Genomic DNA, 21,412 nt, shown 5'->3' on the forward strand with positions numbered 1-21,412 from the left:
CACGTTGGGTAATTTGGGCTGCTGGATTATTAGTATTATTTTTTTTTAACAAGATAAGTATGTGATTTGTACTTTCAGATAGAATACGTTTTCAAATGTGGCTTCATAGAATATTTATCGAACTGAAATAAGTTGGATTTCGTGGAGAAATTAAAAGGCAGGGACTATATGCCAGACAGTGTAGGAGCCAGTGAGGCAAGAACAGGGAACAACACACAGGAAATGCAGTTAGAAAGGTAAAGGGGACACATTTGTCAGGGTCTTGGAAGGGGGAATAGGGTTTTACTAGATAAAGAAATACATGGAAAGTGGGATTTTAAAGGCGAAGGTGATATTTTCCTGCTCGGCAGTTCAGGTGAAGAAATGCATAGAAGTGGGCGAGTCTTGCCAGAGAGCCTGTCTGGAGTAGCAGATGCAGTGGTTGCTTGTACTCCAGCTAGTAATTACTGGAGATTGTTGCTAACCCTTGCAAGGAAGCAGACCTCTCTCCCAGCGGGTTCCAGATCGTTCCTGTGGTGATTTGTCAGGAGACTTTCTTTTAGTCAGGTTTTGAAGACTCTCCAAAAGAATGAAATGGAAAACATGAATGATTTGCTTAATAAATAGTTCTATTTTGTTAATAATTGATCACAAAATGATGACTTTGGAATAGTCTCTGGTGTCTAATAATTATGTTTTAATTATAAGACAAATTTGAACATATGTTTGGTTTTATATACTATCCATCATAGATTTTTTTTTTTCCTGGAATGTGGTGAAAAAGACACGTATAGTCTCTCTCATGCATATAAAACTTAGACCTACTATTCAGAAACTCCATAAAACAAAATTAGAATCGAGAGTTAGCCAAAGGGTTTAAATTGGTGGTGTTGGCTAGTCATAAAAATAATGCTAAGAATTATTTTATGGCAAACATCTAGAAATATGATATAATACACATCTTTTTACATACGTAACTGTAAGAAGAAAGGAAAACCTCAGGGACCAAATAGTGAAGCTTGTGAGTTGACGTTGTGGCTGTCCTGGGGCTGGGGTATGGGACAAGGGATATTGATGTTGGTCTGTCAGGGGCTAGGGATTTTATTGTTCAAGAGAAAGAAAACATACCCTGAGGCATTCTCAAAGTGGGAATTTGGAACAGAGACTTTCTCCTAAAGAACGTAAAAGAGTTAGATTTCAGGGAAATGGTAGACTAGAAAAAGCCTGCCCTCAGGCTGGTAAATTTCTGTTTGGCCTTAGGTTTGGAATGTGGAGTAAAATAGATGCCTGAGAATGTAACTGTTAGCCTTGACTTAGAAAGTTTTGAAGTTCTAATTTATTTCTCCAAATATAAGGGAAACATCCAAGTTAAGAAATTAACATAAAAAAGTACCTCTGGATTGGTGATACATCTGAGGCATCTGGCATTAAAAAAAAAATTTTTTTTTTTTAGAGAAATGATCCCTTAACCTAGGCTTTATAAGAGATCTACAGATAAAACTGTGCTGGATATGAGCTCGTAATTTAAAATTATAGAATAATAAACTATTTGCACCCCCAAGAATTTCAGTAATAGAAATATCACATATATAAACTATAAAATAATTGTATTTAAGGCATTGAAATTTATAAGTGGGTTCAGAAGTATAAGAAAAGAACAAAACAACAACAGAAAAGAATGTAACACTATGAAATAATAAACAAGCAGGTTTGGAAAGGGACTATGCACAGCTACTAACTAAAAATGTAAAGCAGTCATTGAAATTACACCCTTATTGGACATGTTAAACAGTAGGTTAGACACATCTGAAGAGAAAGTTAGTGATGTAATTAATGATAGCGTATTAGTTATAATCTGAAGAAATAACTCAGAATTCAGCATACAGAAATGCAGAAACATGAAACATGTAAAGAGGTTAAAAGATGTGGAGGAAAGAATCTACAGTTTCAAGATACTTCTGATAGAATTGGAAGAAAAGGCAGTATACAGGAAAAATGGGACCGATGCAACCTTTGAAAAAATACTGAACAAGATTCTAAAATTGATACAAGTCATGCATTATCAGATATAAGAAATACAACAAATACTAACTACGGTAAATATAAAAGTAGAAGTTTTGCAGCGCAACTGCAGGACAACAGAGATAAAGAGAACATTTAAGAGAAACCAGAGAGAAAAGGCAGATTAACTACAAGGGAACCACAACTGGGTTTCCATCAGACTTTTCAACTTAGATATATAAGCCTTCTGACAATGGGGTAGTATCTTCAAAGTGCTGAAAGATTACTAGCCTAAAATACTATATATAACCAACTAAACCATCATTAATAAGTAAGGGAGAATTAAAGACATTTTAAAAGAAAAAGAAAAACTGACTCAGCTTTTGCTAAAAGGAAGGAAGAAGGAAATTGAACTCAGAATGATGGAGTGTAATTCAAGAAGTAATGGTCACAAACAAAATATGGGTAAAGACAAGGGCGAGGGCCTCCCTAGTGGAGCAGTGGATAAGAATCTGCCTGCCAATGCAGGGGACACAGATTCCTTCCCTGGTCCAGGAAGATCCCACACGCCGCGGAGCAACTAAGCCCGTGTGCCACAACTACTGAGCCCACGTGCCTAGAGCCCGTGCTCCGCAACAAGAGTAGCCCCTGCTCGCTGCAACTAGAGAAAGCCCACAGACAGCAACAAAGACCCAACGCAGCCAAAATAAATAAATAAAAATTAAAAAAAGAAAAGGACAAGGGCAAATAAATATTGACTAGATAACATATTTGATAATGAATATTTTCTGACTAAATGTTAATATTAGTATATTAATAATAGTATTAGTACAGTAATACTTAGTATTACTTAATACTAAGTATTAAGTATACTTAGTATACTTAAGTATAATTAAGTATTACCTTATTTATTACTAAAATAAGGTAGAATTAGCATATAATGAGCACTGCTTTGTAAGATGGGAGCTGGTGATAGAAGCAAAGCACTCAGTTTTCTACACTTAGGAGATGAGTTAAAAGCAAAAGAAATAGATATTTGGCCATCATCCCCATTCTAACACAGAGCTTCTAAAACCCTGAGAGTTTCCTAAGTAATGAGAGTGATAAAGGTGTTATGTTGATGCAGTGACTTTGGGAAGCACCTTAGGCTGGTTGTCAGGAGAAACAACCACAGGATTAGAGGGCTGGAACTTTCAGTCCCACCCACCCTGACCTCTGGGGCAGGGAGAGGGGTTGGTGGTTGAATAAATCTCCAGTGATCAGTGATTTAATAAATCATGTCGATGTAATGAAGCTTCAAAAACCCAAAAGGAGGGCGTTCAAGAGAGCTTCCAGGTTGGTGAACACATGGAGATCTGGGGAGAATGGAGTGCTGGGAGAGAGCATGGACACTCCTCACTGTTTCTCCATACCTCGCCCCATGCATCTCTTCCATCTGGCATTTCCTGAGTTATATTCTTTTATAATAAGCCTGTGATCTAGTAAATAAATGGGTTTCTTGAGTTTTATCAGTCTCTCTAGCAAATTAATTGAACCCGAGGGGGTGTGTGGGGCAATACTGGGAACCTCTGATCTATAGCCATTTGGTCAGAAGTACAGGTAACAGCTTGGACTTGCAACTGGCCTCTGAAGTACAGGAGGGGGTCATGGGAACCTCCAGTCTGTAACCGGTTGACCAGAGCACAGGTAAACAACCTAGGCTTGCAACTGGCATCTCAAGTAGGGGGAGTGGGAGGGCAAGCTTTTCAGACTGAACCCTTCACCTGTGGAATCTGATGCTATCTCCTGGCAGATAGTATCACAATTGAGTTAAGTTGTAGGAAAACCAGCTGCTGTCCAGAGCATTGTTTGGTGGTGGTACAGAAACCACCCCTCACCCTCTCCCCACACACAGGTTGGAACTAGGTCCAGGAACCTACAAGAACTTACATGTAAAATAAAAGTTTTAAAGCATGAGTGGAAATAATAAACACAAAATTCAGCATAATGATTACCTCTGGGGAGAGAGAAAAGGAAATGGGTTTGAGTAGGTGTAATATGTAGGCATTAACTTTTTCTGTCCGAAGGAGCTGGGGTCGGGGGTGGGGGCTTAAAGCATATATATACATATATATATGTGTATATATATATGTATATATATGTATAAGAAGTTATGATTGAACAAAGCTGAATGGGGGGTATATACATGTTAATATATTATCATGTTTTTTACGCTTGAAATATTTCATAATATTTTTAAGCTAACACTATGTTAAATCACTTTATGGAAGAATGGTGGGATTTTGGACTAAGTTAAGTAAGAGAGTGAGTTCCTTTTCAGAATAAATAATGGAAGTATAATGTTACAGTTTACCACTTACCAACACCCCCTAAAGAAACACCCACAGTCATACCTTTTTACACAAAGAAACTGAAGCTCCGATGGGAGCCAGTGGGTTTCATCTGTAAGCCTTAGGCATATGCAGGTGAGAAAGTGGATTCATTGGCCATCTATAAGATACGGAAAGCAAAAAGAAGAGGAAGTCTAAGAGTAGTAAGAACTGCAAGTGTCTCAAGTTATTGGACTCGCTGTTCCCAAACAAGGCTTTGGTTTTTTTCCCAAAATAGAAAAAGTCTCATTATAAAGTAATTAATATTCTTTGAAAAAAAACTTTAAACACTGAAAAAAGTAACTTTAAATGACCTATAATTGTACTATCTAATAATAATCACTATTTATAGTTTCAGTATACAGCCTTCTATTCATATGTATATAGAGTGTTTACCAAAAAAAAGCACACTCTACATTTTTTAAATCCACTCTTCATGTTATATCTTAGAAATAGTTTCATGTCCAGAAAAAAAAAAAAACGTCATATTTCTTTCAGTGGCTGTATGGCATTATACTCCTGTGTGGTTATACCATAATGTATTTAATCAAACCACTGTTGGTTTTTCCAGTTTTTTCTCATATGCAATGCTGCCGTGAACACACTGCACATGCATCTTTGAGTATTTGTCCATTTGTTTCCTTGGGTAAGTTCCTGGAAGGAAATTGGCTGGATCAAGTGTTCATAATCCATCATAAGTCTTTTGGTATCAGTCAGGGTTCTCCAGAAAGGCCAGCAGGCTAGAAACTCAGGCAGGAGTTAATGCTGCAGTCTTGAGGCAGAATTTCCTCTTCTTCAAGTAACCTCAGTTTTTGCTCTTATCTACAAATCACCGCACATTGATATTAGTTCTTTGTTGAATATATACTTTGCATACACCTTTTTACTTTCTTCAGGGTATCCTTTAATGAGGAGACGTTCTTAATTTTAGTGTTAGTTCATGTAATCTATTTTTTTTCTTTCCTAATTAGTTCCTTTTTCAGTCCTCTTTAATCTTCATCTACTGAAAGGTGTGCTTATGTTTCCTTAGTTTTAATTTCTGTTCAAAAGTGGGAAAGGGAACTCTCATTAAGCAAAGGGTCTTCCCTGGAAACCTGTGTTGTAGGAAATTTTGCAATTAGGTATCAATCCACCAGACATCTTTTTCTCCTGCTCGGAGCAGCACCTCCCCCCCACTGCTTTGGGGGAACTTCTAAGAGCCTGCCCATTGTAGCATTCAGTAGTCTTTGCCACAGACCCAGACTGGGCTAACAGTGGTACTTTTGCCCCTTGGCCACAGTGAATGGTCCACATACGGCCTTACACCTAAGCTGAGGCAATCAGAGGTGGCTGCGGAGCTGTTGGCAGCTATGGTTCTAGCCCGGTGAGACTTCTGGGTGAGAACATGAAGCCAGTTCCTCAAGAGAAGCAGAGCAGAGAGACAGCAGACCTTGGCCATGTTGAGTCCCTGGCTGCCTAAAACCTTAACTCCACCCTGGACCTTCCTGTGGGGTTGGCTATGTGGCCCAATAAATTTCCAACACTTAAGATCTTTCTTACTTTGGTTAAGTCTTGAAATATGTGTGCTTGAAAATGTGGTTCCATGATTGTATGTTTGAGAATGCTCGTAATATGTCTCATTCTTGGAGATTCACAATGTGTATTAGCATATTAAAAGCCGTAAAGAACCTGCAGTAAAAGAAGCCTGTTTGTCTTTATTTAACCTGATGATTCCCAAACTTTTTTTTAATTGAAGTGTAGTTGATGTACAATATTATGTAAGTTACAGGTGTACAATATAGTGATTTACAGTTTTTAAAGGTTATACTCCATTTATAGTTATTATAAAATATTGACTATCTTCCTGTGTTATACAATATAACCTTGTAGCTTATTTTATGCATAGTAGTTTGTACCTCTTAATCCCCTCCCCCTCCCCCCTTCTCTCTCCTCACTGGTAACCACTAGTTTGTTCTCTGTATCTGTGAGACAGCTGCTTTTTTTGTTATATTCATTAGTTTGTTGTATTTTTTAGATTCCACCTGTAAATTATATCATACAGTGTTTGTCTTTCTCTGCCTTATTTCACTTAGCATAATGCCCTCCAAGTCCATCCATATTGCTGCAAATGGCAAATTTTCATTCTTTTTTATGGCTGAGTAGTATTCTATTGTGTATATAAACCACATCTTCTTTGTCTGTTCATCTCTTTCTGGACCCTTAGGTTGCTTCCATATCTTGACAATTGTGAATAATGCTGCTAGGAGCATTGGGGTGCATGTATCTTTTTGAATTAGTGGGTTTTTGTGTGTGGGGTTTTTTTTTCAGATATATACCCAGGAGTAGAATTGCTGGGTCATATGGTTGTTCTATTTTTAGTTTTTTGAGGAACCTCCATACTGTTCTCCACAGTGGCTGCACCAATTTACATTCCCACCACCAGTGCACAAGGGTTCCATTTTCTCCGCATCCTCTCCAACATTTTTGTTTGTGGTCTTTTTGAAGATAGCCATTCTGACAGGTGTGAAGTGATACCTCACTGAGGTTTTGATTTGCAGTTCCCTAATGATTAACGATGTTGAGCATCTTGTCACGTGCCTGTTGGCTCTCTGCATGTCCTCTTTGGAAAAATTCAAGTGTTCTTTTCTGTTCAAGTGTTCTCCCCACTTTTTTAATCAGGCGGTTTGGTTTTCTTGATATGGAGTTGTATGAGCTGTTTTTATGTTGGATATTAATCCCTTATCGGTCATATCATTTGCAAATATTTTCTCCTATTCAGTAGGTTCTTTTCATTTTGTAGATGGTTTCCTTTGCTGTGCAAAAGCTTATGTTTAATTAAGGCCCATTTGTTTATTTTTGCTTTTATTTCCTCTGCTTTAGGAAACAGATCAAAAAAAATATCGCTGCAGTTTATGTCAGAGTGTTCTGCTTATGTCTCCCTCTAGAAGTTTTATGGTCCCAAACTTATTTTTAACACAACTATTTTTTTTTATGGCTCTTCTGTTAACAAATAGCTCATGGAATCTTGGCCAGCAGATCATCAAACTGTGAAATGCTGGGTCATAGGCATGAAAGGCCTAACTGCAAGCTGATAAATGAAAGATGCTTAATCTCTGAGCAAGGTTTAAAAAATGTGAACATTTAATAATTTATATGCAGATCATATGTTTGGGGGTTTTTTTGGTCAAAGAGTCTTCTGATAAAAAAAAAACTAGAAGATAAATTTAATGTAGGGGCTTCCCTGGTGGCACAGTGGTTGAGAGTCCGCCTGCTGATGCAGGGGATACGGGTTCGTGCCCCAGTCCGGGAAGATGCCACACGCCACGGAGAGGCTGGGCCCGTGAGCCGTGGCCGCTGAGCCTGCGCGTCCAGAGCCTGTGCTCCGCAACGGGAGAGGCCACAGCAGTGAGAGGCCCGCGTGCCGCAAAAAAAAAAAAAATTAATGTAACCAATATGTAAACTTTTTTTCTCATGCAGGTTAGCCAATACACCTTTGCTATGTGCAGTTATAGAGAAAAAAAGTCTGAACCACAAGAATTAATGCAGCTTGAAGGATACACTGTGGATTACACAGATCCCCACCCAGGTAATTCTTAGTTGAATCACTTTCCCTGCCTCTCATGTATTCATGAAATTGTCATAAATATCCTGTGTCTATTCTCCATTTCAAACTCCATTCAGTGAATGGTACATTTTCCATTTATATACCTAGACAAGATTTGATAGGATTTGAATTATATCTTTATGAGGCTACTTAGTTTTAGCCATAACTCATTATCTCTGTTATCTCAGTACAAGGATGAAATATGTGAAAGTTACTGTAACGGGGAAATTATATGAGAAATATCAGCAGTGCTTTCAGAAACTTCTTTACTGAAAAGCAAAAGGTACAAGAGACAGAAACAGGGAAAGAAATAGCTAATGAATAACTGTATATTATATACTACTAATTTTCTCCCCAGCATCACATTCTTGTACTTCTCTCCCTCCCTCCTAATATATTAATGCTGTGTATAGTACTGGACACTCAGTGCTGGAGATGAGTGAGTGAATGAATAAGTGAATGAATGAATGAATGAATATATGGAGATTAATGAAATTAATAAAGTGAGGTTAAGAAATATAGAGATACTAATGAATAGATTAAGAAATTATTATAGATTAAAAATAGAAGTCAGTGATCCCATTCACCGATCCATCACTTAAAATGCAAAATATCTTCTCTGTGAAAGAATTTTGCAAAAGTAAAATTCCTTGCAACGTAAGTATCATTTTTGTCTTGGCTGTATTTTTTTTACTGCTAAACTGGTCATATATATCTCCTGCATATAGAATGAGGAATGTGCCGGCAGATAATGACGTTCTTCCCCGGCATGGAATATCAGACTTTGCTGTACATTCCTTTGGGGTAGGTTTGTATGTCTTGCAGAATGCTGCTTTGTTACGAACGGTCCCCTAAGCTAATTTTAATTTCCAAAGTGATATGGAAGTGTGTAGCGTCGCCTTATTGTTTTCCTTCAATTCTTGGATTCTGGATTTGATCCTCAACTGAAAATGATTCAAGGCATTGAGCTCAAAATCTGCCAATTGTGTACATTTTAAACAATGTCTTTGTTTTTCCTCCACAGGCCTTCAGGGTGGTCAGATGTTCTTCAATGCTGTTAAAGAAGGAGACACTGTAATATTTGCAAGTGAGGATGAACAGGATAGAATATTGTGGGTTCAGGCCATGTATAGGGCCACAGGTCAATCGTACAAACCCATTCCTGCAGTTCAGGCCCAGAAGCTGAATCCTAAAGGAGGAACTCTCCATGCAGATGCTCAACTTTGTAAGTTTTGTTGAAAAATAATTTGATTATCAATTAATAACCTTAATAAGATATAAAATTGCCTGAGTCAAATTTGTTCAGTATTATAGTTTACATCATTAACTGATTCCTAATTGAATAAGAATAGTTCATTTTAGTAGTCATAGAATCAGTTATCTAATTTTTCAGACAAACCTGGAATAAATGGTGCCTATGATTTCCAGTCATGAATTTGCCAAGCACTGGGATGTCTCTGGGAATCTCAAGAGCATAAAAGAAAATTGATTTTAACTTACTGTAATTTTAACTTACGTGTTCTATTGAAATGGGAAAAGTATTGCGAAATCAAACTGGCATTAAGATTCCAGAATACCAAAATGATGGACCATAACTTTCTAGAGTTGTTCCTAACAAACCAAAAGGATAATAGGCCTACTTTCTGTTGTAGGTCGGAAAAAAAAAGTCATCAAGGCAACTTTCTTTTTCTAGATACCTTTATATTCATGCCATTTTCTCAATGCTAATGTAAATCATTAAGAACTAAATTTTTCATTTTAATTTACAAGTAATTAATAACAAATTATGTAATAATGATAGAAACATTTTCAAATGTAGCTTTAATAATCATTAAACCAAATGTTTTCACTTGTTATACTCCTTTTTAAAACTTCTCTGGTTCCTTCTGTAATATAATAAATCAGTTTGTCTTTAACTGTAAGCTCAAATTGGAACTTTTCATTCAACACCCTTCTACCCTCAAGATTCTTCTCCAGGGAGCAGCATTTTGACATTCATTATTTTCTTCTCTCTTCTCATACTTTTCATGCAGCAAATAACTATTTTCTGTTCTTTTTTAGACACCCGATAGTATTACATTTAGACATCTTAAACAAAGGTACTTTAGGCCAAATAAAGATGGAATATGAGCTCAACTCCAGATTCCTGCATGCTTTAGGCTTCGAAGTGTACACCTTTAAACTTATCCCGATCCATCTTCAAGTGATGCTGGTGCTTCATACGTAGTATAGGCATCTCACAATTGTATACTTCCATATCTCCCTTCCTGGCCCCTGCACACTTCTGGTCATACATTTTACTTCTACAAATGTTGTAAACCCCACAATACATTGATATTATTATTATGCCTTAAACAGTCAATTACCTTTTAAAGAAATTTAAATAATAAGAGCAAATGTTGTATACTCAACTGTGTAGTTACCATTCCTAGCACTCTGTATTCTCTTATAGAGATAGTTCACTTCTGAAAGGACTTCCTTTGACTTTTCTGTAGTGCTTTCAGCTTTTTTCTATATGAAAATGTCATTATTTTACCTTCACTTGGAAAAATGCTTCTTTTCAGTACTTTAAAGACTTTGCTCCACTCTCTGCTAACTTGCTTTTTTTTCTCCTGATGAGAAATGTGCTATCATTTTTGTTTCTTCCTCTGTATATAATGTGGTTTTTTTCTCAAGCTGCTTTAAAGATTTTCTCTTAATCACTGGTTTTGAGCAATTTGATTATAATGTGCCTTGGTGTAGGTTTTTTTTTTTTTTTTTTTTCCCCCCCGGTACGCGGGCCTCTCACTGTTGTGGCCTCTCCCGTTGCGGAGCACAGGCTCCGGACGCGCAGGCTCAGCGGCCATGACTCACGGGCCCAGCCACTCTACGGCATGTAGGATCTTCCCGGACCGGGGCACGAACCCGTGCCACCTGACTCTCAACCACTGCGTCACAAGGGAAGCCCAGCCTTGGTGTGGTTTTGGTTAATTGTCCCCAGTTCTGGACCAAGACTATTCTTAAAGACCCCAACTGCTGACCAATGAAATTTGAGGTTTTATTTTCTGGCTGTTGGGAACAAGCACTGCTCCAGGCTCTGTGTGAATCTGGGACATTGGCCCGTCTAATCCTTTAGGGTGGTTCTTTCCCCATCCTCATATTGTTGCCTACCTTGCGTGAGGTGGTCAGTATTCATTTGAATACAAAATGGGGCAGCGAGAGGGAACAGTAGTCTTTCCTGCAAACTCCAGCAGCCTTGGCCTTCCTGAACTGTCAACTCCATCTTTTCAACTCAGGGAGACCACTGGCTCTCCCTGGGTTCTCCTTCCCTGAGCCACAGCTTTGAAAGTTTCTCCTGGCATTAACCTGGGGCAACTAAAAGGCTCATCTCATTTGTTTCCCCACCTCTTAGGAATCACTCTCCTATGTTGCACGATGTCCAAAATTTTGAGAACATTTTAAAAAATATTTTTACATGAATTTTTAGTTGTTTCAGGTAGGAAGTTTAATCTGTTTTTAATGACACTGTCTTAATCAGAAGCAGAGTGATTGTTTTCTTCGTTAGAGCAGTGTTTCTCAATCTCAGCAAGACTATCCTTTTGGGCCAGATAATTCTTTGTTTCAGGGGTTGCGGGGAGGGCTGTCCTGTGTATTATAGGATGTTTAGCATCATCCCTGTCTCCTACCCACTAGCTTCCTGTAGCACCTGATCGCACTGCCCGCCCCCCCCCCCCCCCCCCCCCCCGCCCAGGTCTAACGACCAAAAATATCTCTAGACATTGTCAAATGTTCCAGGGGACAGGGGAAAAGGTGGAGAAGGTTTACCCCCATTTGAGAACTGCCGAGTTACGGTGACTTGAAAATTATTTTTGTGAAAATGTTTCCCTCATTCACTTGTGTTCCAGTATTTTTTCTTTACATCTTGTGTGCAAGGAATACCCAAGGAGTGTGCTGGTATCATAAAGGATATCAACCATCTTACACACAATGGCAAGAAAAGTGGACAGGAACCACTGGTCTAGAACATTGATATCATGACTACATGATACAGAATTACTGAGTCAAGGATCTAATAATCAGTTTATTCGGATAGCCGTATAATTTCTTTCTAGCAAAACCTTTCTATTAGATAACAATGTGTTGTCAAGGCAGTGTTGATCAGGCTAAGTGGAACTGAATTTTCTAGCCCCTTGCTAAACTTGTTTTAAAAAAGCTAAATTTGTTCTAAAAAGCCAAACTGTTCCAGTCGCGTTAAGAGCTTTCTTGTATTCCAGGCTCTTAGTAAAGTTTTCTGTCAGAGCAGACCATGCTGTTTTACCTTTCTTTAAAAAAGAAAAAAAAAAAAAAAAAGAGAGAGAAAGAAAGAAAAGGAAAGAAGAAAGAAAAATCTGTTTCTATCTCATCCAAATGAGCTACTGACCATGACCTTCATCAGAGATGCGACTTGACTGCCCCAGAGAGTAGTTTTCCCTTTAGTATTTTCCTCCCTTCCTTGGCTTCTGTATTATTTCTTTTTCTCTTTCTTGATCATCTCTCGGAAGAACAACTTTTAGAGTCATTAGTGGAAACTGAGAAAATAACATGAAATTAAAATGACTCGAAATAAACGTTTCTAAACATTTATTTAAATGTTTAAATATGTTTTTCATTTCTTTGCTGACCTATATAGCTGGTAAGGGTAAGTATTTTTATGATACTTTTTTGCTTCACTACATTAAATTTTTTGTAATGATGGGATTTTTTGTAACATCTTTATTAGAGTATAACTGCTTTACAATGTTGTGTTAGTTTCTGCTGTATAACAAAGTGAATCAGCTATATGTATACATATATCCCCATATCCCCTCCCTCTTGCATCTCCCTCCCACCCTCCCTATCCCACCCCTCTAGGTGGTCACAAAGCACCGAGCTGATCTCCCTGTGCCATGCGGCTGCTTCCCACTAGCTATCTATTTTACGTTTGGTAGTGTATATATGTCCATACCACTCTCTCACTTCGTCCCAGCTTACCCTTCCCCCTCCCTGTGGCCTCAAGTCCATTCTCTATGTCTGTGTTTTTATTCCTGTCCTGCCCCTAGGTTCATCAAAACCTTTTTTTTTTTTAGATTCCATATATATGTGCTAGCATACAGCATTCGTTTTTCTCTTTCTGACTTACTCCACTCTGTATGACAGACTCTAGGTCCATTCACCTCACCACAAATAACTCAGTTTCGTTGCTTTTTATGGCTGAGTAATATTCCATTGTATATATGTGCCACATCTTCTTTATCCACTCATCTGTCAATGGACACTTAGGTTGCTGCCATGTCCTGGCTATTGTAAATAGAGCTGCAATGAACAGTGTGGTACATGACTCTTTTTGAATTATGGTTTTCTCAGGGTATATGCCCAGTAGTGGGATTGCTGGGTCGTATGGTAGTTCTACTTTTTCAGGAACCTCCATACCGTTCTCCATAGTGGCTGTATCAGTTTACATTCCCATCAACAGTGCAAAAGGTTTCCCTTTTCTCCACAACCTCTCCAGCATTTATTGTTTGTAGATTTTTTGATGATGGCCATTCTGACCAGTGTGAGGTGATACCTCATTGTAGTTTTGCTTTGCATTTCTCTGATGATTAGTGATATTGAGCATCCTTTCATGTGTTTGTTGGCAATCTGTATATCTTCTTTGGAGAAATGTCTGTTTAGGTCTTCTGTCCATTTTTGGATTGGGTTGTTTGTATATTTTGGAGATTAATCCTTTGTCAGTTGCTTCATTTGCAAATATTTTCCCCCATTTGGAGAGTCGTCTTTTCATCTTGTTTATGGTTTCCTTTGCTGTGCAAAAGCTTTTAAGTTTCATTAGGTCCCATTTGCTTATTTTTGTTTTTATTTCCATTTCTCTAGGAGGTGGGTCAAAAAGGATCTTGCTGTGATTTATGTCATAGAGTGTTCTGCCTGTGTTTTCCTCTAAGAGTTTTATAGTGTCTGGCCTTACATTTACGTCTTTAATCCATTTTGAGTTTATTTTTGTATATGGTGTTAAAGAGTGTTCTAATTTCATTCTTTTACATGTAGCTGTCCAGTTTTCCCAGCACCACTTATTGAAGAGGCTGTCTTTTCTCCATTGTCGCCTCCTTTATCAAAGATAAGGTGACCAGTTGTGCGTGGGTTTATCTCTGGGCTTTCTATCCTGTTCCATTGAGCTATATTTCTGTTTTTGTGCCAGTACCATACTGTCTTGATGACTGTAGCTTTGTAGTATAGTCTGAAGTCAGTGAGCCTGATTCCTCCAGCTCCATTTTTCTTACTCAAGATTGCTTTGGCTATTCGGGGTCTTTTGTGTTTCCATACAAATTGTGAAATTTTTTCTTCTTGTTATGTGAAAAATGCCATTGGTAGTTTGATAGGGATTGCATTGACTCTGTAGATTGCTTTGGGTAGTATAGTCATTTTCACAGTGTCGATTCTTCCAATCCAATAGCATGGTGTATCTCTCCATCTGTTTGTATTGTCTTTAATTTCTTTCATCAGTGTCTTATAGTTTTCTGCATACAGGTCTTTTGTCTCCTTAAGTAGGTTTATTCCTAGGTTTACTCCTTAGGTAGGAATAAACCTAGTTTTATTCCTAGTTTTATTCTTTTTGCTGCAGTGGTAAATGGGAGTTTCTCCTTAATTTCTCTTTCAGATTTTTCATCATTAGTATATAGGAATGGAAGATATTTCTGTGCAGGAATTTTGTATCCCACTACTTTACCATATTCATTGATTAGCTCTACTAGTTTTCTGGTAGCATCTTTAGGATTCTTTATGTATAGTATCATGTCATCTGCAAACAGTGACAGTTTTACTTCTTCTTTTCTGATTTGGATTCCTTTTATTTCTTTTTCTTCTCTGATTGCTGTGGCTAAAACTTCCAAAACTATGTTGAATAATAGTGGTGAGAGTGGGCATCCTTGTCTTGTTTGTGATTTTAGAGGAAATGGTTTCAGGTTTTCACCATTGAGTATGATGTTGGCTGTGGATTTGTCATATAATGATAAGATTTTTTAAAGTAATATCATGATCTTGTTTATGGTATCATGATACTGCTTTCTAGGCAAACCTGGAATATTTACATTAACTTTACCATTTATGAAACAGAAATGTTTATTTTTGCCACAACAGGAAAGTAGAAACAAACTCATATCTATCATTCATGTGGGCATAAAGGAAACGGCTATGAAGGTGTTAACAACAGCATGCAAAAAATTCTCTGTAATGTTTAGTAGAAAAATGCTAAATTATATATGTGATGCTCTTTTCACTCTATTAAAAAAGATTTTTAAATATATGTAGAATGATACCTAAAATATTTACAGTGGATGCGTTTAATTGGAGGGATTGGTTGCTAATTCATTGCCTCTCTTGCCTGAATTTCTACAATCTATGTTATAACTTTAAAAAGAAAAGCTCATTTTTAAATCCAAGCATACCAAATGGTTAGGGATAGTCAGATCAAAATAATAAATTTATGAAATCTAACTTATTAGGATACAACCTTATTATCTTTTAAAAAGTATATATAATGGTGTGTATTTATAGATTTATCCAGTAAGTGTATCTATTCTACATCCATATTTCTTTGACTTTCAAGGTCTACAGAAATTCTAAGGAAAAGGGTAAATTGGAGTGAGGTTGGGGGAGTACTGTTGAGTTTTTCTGCTTCAGTCTGCCTCTTGCCAGATGGATGACGTTGTTTAAACTGTCCTTCTTTGCTGTCCCCAAACAAAATACTATGCAAGCACCTTTTTCTTTTTTTCATTTTCCTCTCACACATATAATGTGTATGTTACATAATACAATACAACACAGTACTAGTTGACTTTCAATAATAAATCAATGTTAAAAATGAACCAGAGTACTTACCTTCTTTTCAATTTTAGCCAAACTTTTAAAAAATTCTTAAATCAGACTGTAAACTTATTTAACTTTATAAGTTAATTCTCCTGATTGATCTAATAAGTTAAATTTCACCCTTCATCAGTAAAATATATCCTACTTTATATTGAATATATTATTTCAAATAAATGTTGAATATGTGTACTTTGCCTATGATTATAGGTCTGTATGTGTTGATTAAGATTGTCATCATATATAAGTATTATTTATTTGTTATTTGCTGCAGAAAGTAAGATGTGTAAATCCATACATTCATTTTTAATCAATTAACGAAAACAAGCTAAGAAATTATTTGGGTCAATAATAGAGGCATGAACAGACCCCTCATGAATATATGTACCAACCTTTATTGTTAGGTCTTCAGCATAAACCATATGTACGTGAACATACCAACAAGATAATCTACATAAAATTTTAAAACATTTAAACTTTTCCTATTGAAGTCTATATGGGTGCTCTAAAAAGAGAAGTGGTACTTCTCTGTGCCACTTTTAACTTGCTGTAAATTTTCAAGCTCAGTGAGAGTTGCTGCTAAAAGGAAATTCTAATTGGGGTGGGTAGTGGTAAATGCAGTTACAGGCAAACTCCTGAACATAGGATAATTTTAAAACAAGTTATTGTATTTCAGAGGTTCATTTGCTGCTTAGTTGAGCTCAAGGTTTTGCAGAGAAGACAGGCTCTTAGCTAGCAGCACCGTCTTCTTAGTCCTTTTGGTACTGGAGTCCCAGGCCTGGGACCAAACACCTGAGTGGTCTCAGAAGGCTGATAAATGGCCTCCTCTTCTACGGTGCCGTCCTGTTCTTGCCCCTTCCTCCAACTCTCTTTTTCTTCCCCTTTCCCTTTTATATCCCTAATCTCTCACACCACCAGGAACAGCAAGAAAAAAAAGAAAGAAAGAAAGGAAGAAAGGAAGGGGAGGGAAGGGAAGGGAAGGAAAGAAAAGGAAAGGTAAGAAAAGAAAAAGAAAAACATGTAGCATCCTTAGAATTAGTTGCAAAGGAAAGAGAAACATTTCAGTTAATTTTTACCCTTCTCACATTCTGATTTCTGACTTAGGTACCCTTCCTGGGATTTGGGTTCCTGAGCACATAGGAGCTGGCTGTGGTCAATGCCCACCAAATAGCCCTCCCACCACAGTGGGGCCTGCCAGCTTGCTAGTAGACCTCACATGGTTTTCTATGCTAGCTATTTTCAAGTCGTTGTTAACTGTTTAAATTGATACTGTGAACCTGCTAATTATTCTTTTCTCTTGACTTCCAATAGCTATTACCCTAATGAAAAACTTAAATTTTCAGGTCCCATTTGAATAAAGCCTCTATAATTTCTTAAATCTATAGCCAATAGTAATCCTTCTCAATTTGGGTTTTATTCCACCCACTTTTACCACACCTGGTGAGAGTACTACCTAAAGATGCTGGAGCATGTATCCAACTGTTACCATAGAAACTCTCCACCAGTACCCTCATTTATCACGTCCAACATCTGTACTTAGTCCACAGGTTAATCATCACAGTATATGACAGTTTTACAGTACATTGTTTTAGCTCTTACCTTGTTGGTTTCTTTCGATGATTTCCTTATATTGTTTCAGAAGACAAACTGAACTGAACTAAGTTGTCATTGAACATTTGATTAGTGCCATGAATAATTTTCCATTTAAGGCTCATCACCATAATTCTGTGTTATGGTGAACATGAATTGAAGATGATCGAGTATAACTCAGTTTTAAAGCAAGTCTCCAAGCCTTGGATTTGGTTATGTAATTGATTGAAAGCATGTTTTCCATTTGACCCAGATGATAACTCTGGGTTACCCTCACAGTTAATAAAGACATGTTATGCCAAGAGAAAACTTTATGAAAATATTCTTTTATAAAAATAAGACACTAGCTATTTTAATGATAATTATTTTCCTATTTTACTTTAGTTCATGAGAGGATTTTAAAATGAAAGGTTTCCCACACAGGGAAACCTTTCTAATTTATTGCCTTTCTAATTTATTTTTATTCATAAATTCATGGAAACTAATGGTAAAATAGTGCATGGTGAAGTTTATTTACATAAAATATTTTGAATTGTGCTGATCAGATGGCATAGAAAGTACATTTCACTTTCATAGAATTTACAGCCCTGAAGAAATTGTAGGTTGTTGTTGCTGTTTTTAATAAAAATTTTAGTAGGTTTGTTTGCCTGTATGTTTTTTCACCGTCAATGTACATTCTATGTTTGTGACTTAAATTGCTATCATAAATATTATTTTTATCAGTAATACTGTTTGCTAGAAAAGTACTTTTCCTTTTATGTGTGTGATTTGGAAAGGTTTCTCACATTAAATAATATATGGTTTTGAGTTATATTTCATAAGGAAGATAATTCATAAAGTACCTTTATTTTTGAAAATATGATTTAATTATGGGAATGAACTATAGACTCAGTTTTTTTCAGAAACTTGTGTATCTTATTTAAAGACTGTATACCCATTATTTTAAAATAAGAATTTTTTTCTACAAACCTTTATAGTAAAAGGAGAATTATGGATTTTTTTCTCTGAAGTTTATTACATATCCTTTTCTCAACACATAAACCATTAATGGGTGTTATTTTTAACTTCTTGTTATGACCTTCTTTGGTGAAAGAAATAATGAATAAAATTCAGCAGATGTTTTATAAAACTAGTAATTTAATTTCATAAAGGTGATACTAAAAGATTTTTCTACTCAAATGAAGAGATGAAGATTCTAAGATAAATTCTTTAAAATACAAAATCTTCTGATTTTATAATATGTATGCCTTGCATTTTTCAATATTCTTCCTCCACATTTGATATTATTTCACATTATCATATACTTAACTTTATATTAAAAGACTATCAGGCATAAGAATAAAATACAGGAGCAGTTGGATTATCTCATTTCTCAGTTCAGGAAAAGCAGTTTAGTTTAGTGTTCATGCAACTAACACTAATTACAACATGTAATGTATTTAATCATTCAGATAAGTAATTACTAAATGCAAAAGAATACATATGCTACTTTCTCCAGGGATCATAACTGTATCCCTTACATCATTGATGAATGGCCATTCATTGCTTGCTTGCTGCATTCACCTCTTGATATCTGTCACTGATGTGAGATATAAATTAGTTTGTGTATCTTTTCTTTTTACATGTGATTCTGAAGACCCTTCAGCTTGAATTATATAGTTCTTCCGTCCACAAATATGGCTGAAAGTTGAACTTGACATGGATCAATATGATCTGGGCTAAATATCTAAATGTGACTGATTATGTTAGCATCATGTCCACAGATCAATATTGAGTTTTATTATGAGCCTGACTCTATAATTGGGTTTAATCAATAAGCTTTTGTCTCCTTTCCTTTGCAGTTTTAGGGTTGGACCATATAGATTTTTAAAAACTGCATTTAGCTTACATTTAGGACTCTGCTTCTTGTGATGACCAGTAATGAGATCTATCCGTGAATTTTAAGGAACAATGGAGCGTCAGCTCTACCACTGTGAGGAGAGCCCACTTTTATCTTGATAAGTGATTGCTTGCCCAATATGCGCGACATCTCTAACAGAGCTAATGTAGTAACACCCCAGCACTCCTTTCGGGTGGTGTGTGGCGCTCTCTCTCTCTCTCTCTCCTTAGTAAATAACTCACATTGAAGACGTTGACAAAACATACCATTAATGAAAGCAATCATAAAAGCTTGCCTTTTGATAAACCCGCAGGGTCTATAGGCGTTGAAAGATGCAATCTGTAAAGAACAATAAATTTGGGCCTTTGATTGAAGGGCCATTTGGGACGTTGTGCTTTGTCTGCATATTTGCACAAACATGATGCTCCCTTTTTCATGTCTCTTAAACTTGAAGCCTGAGAGCATTCATTGCCATTTCTACATTAAAGTTGGTCCCATTAAAAGCTCCCTACAAAAAAAAGACTGGAAGTGATCCAGCTGAAGCTAGTATGTTCATTTCTGCCCTAGTTTGCCATTTGGAAAGCAGGCTTCTAGCCATCGTTGTCAGTTTTCTTTATAAATAGGCCCGGGTTCTTTTCCAGGCAGTTCCTTCAGTAAATGTATACTTCAAATGCATCAAGTTTTCTTAAATTAGGGGGAAAAAAGATGATTCCTGTGATGGATATTTGAAGTAGCTTTGAATGTGAATAGAATTTCTTCATTCCAAATGATTGGCAGATTTTTCCCTGTCATTTTTATTTAGGCTCCAAAAAATGTTGCATTTTATGGTTATATGCTGAATTTGTGGCATCATATTTTATGTAATGGAAAGTAGTCATCTGTTATCATGAGACATACATTTTGTGTTGTTCAAAAACCGCATTTGCCTGTTATTAAAGCACAAAAATAAATGTACATGCCTTTCTGAATTTACAGATGCAGACCGTTTTCAGAAACATGGTATGGATGAGTTTATTTCTGCGAATCCCTGCAAGCTTGACCACGCCTTCCTTTTTAGAATACTCCAGAGGCAGACATTGGATCACAGACTGAACGATTCCTATTCTTGCTTGGTTAGTACAAATCTGTCTATCTCGTCCCCTATAGGTTAGAGTGAAAGATTTTTTAAAGTGAGAAATACTTGTTATGAAGCAGCCTTTTATTATCCCTGACTCATTTAATAACTATAGTTGGAGTTAGGGATAAAGGATTCCAATCGATTGCTTCCCAATTTGAAAATTATACACTTGAAGACCACTGCTGTGCCACTCAATAGACAGGAGAATGGACTCGAACAGACTCTGAACTGTGGTTTCTCAGTCCTCCAGAGAAGGTGGAATGAAAATAGAAGGCTTTACTAAAGATAAAAAACCTCTGTGATAGAATTTACTAACACCTGTACAGACATTTTAAGGTTTAAATTCTGCTCACCTAATGGTGATACTGTTCATGTCTCTCTTTTGTTCCTAGAAAGACAATCTAAGTGACAGGGAAAAGGAACAGTGCAATAAATAATACGATGACAGGGGCTGTATGTAACAGAGGAAAGCTTTAGTTTCATCTAACCCTCCAAAGATAATTTGAATTTCCTTTAAAAAAAAAAAGGCATTAAATCGAGTAGCTAAACTGCTACTTTGTGTTTAAACCAGCCAAAATTCGGGATACAAAGTATAATTTACATTTAGAAGGAATGCTTGACTCCTTAGAATGTGGGCATTAAACTATAGCCTAAAAATCGTATGTACCTTTAAATCCAAGGATTTTTGTTCATGGCAGTTCCTCTGGAATTTCTCCAGCTGGAATATCCCTACTTCTATCACCACTTAGTCTGTTGGCTACTGAGCATGGTAGCTGCATGCAGTAAAGTTACACTCTGTTTAAAATAAGATTTTAGACAGGATGTGCTGTCAGCTCATCAGAGATGTTTCAGTAGACAGGAAGAAATTAAACAATTTATTGCCATGATCATGCTGATGGTTCATTAATTCATTTATAGACTCTTTTTTAAGTACCTATGATTCAACAAGTAATTGTGTAGCTTAAACCCAATCCAGCCCAAACTTTACGATTACATGGAGAGTAAAACAAGGCATCACAAAACCCTAATGTATCTTTCTG

At 36.6% G+C, this 21,412-nt stretch overlaps 1 protein-coding gene across 3 annotated transcripts in view; it reads left to right on the plus strand.

The window, feature by feature from the left end:
• CADPS2 (calcium dependent secretion activator 2) overlaps positions 1–21,412 on the plus strand; it is a gene marked incomplete at its 5' end in the record, with an annotated part of 490,811 nt that overhangs the window by 307,655 nt on the left and 161,744 nt on the right. For all 3 annotated transcript variants that reach the window (XM_082661437.1, XM_082661438.1, XM_082661439.1), the window contains 3 exons: positions 7,806–7,914; positions 8,957–9,157; positions 20,231–20,367. In XM_082661437.1, the coding sequence (XP_082517563.1) occupies positions 7,806–7,914; positions 8,957–9,157; positions 20,231–20,367 (447 nt within the window). The remainder of the gene's footprint in view (positions 1–7,805; positions 7,915–8,956; positions 9,158–20,230; positions 20,368–21,412) is intronic.

The sequence above is a fragment of the Grampus griseus genome (assembly GCF_964374135.1).
Source record: "Grampus griseus genome assembly, chromosome: 9".
Classification (NCBI taxonomy): Eukaryota; Metazoa; Chordata; class Mammalia; order Artiodactyla; family Delphinidae; genus Grampus; species Grampus griseus.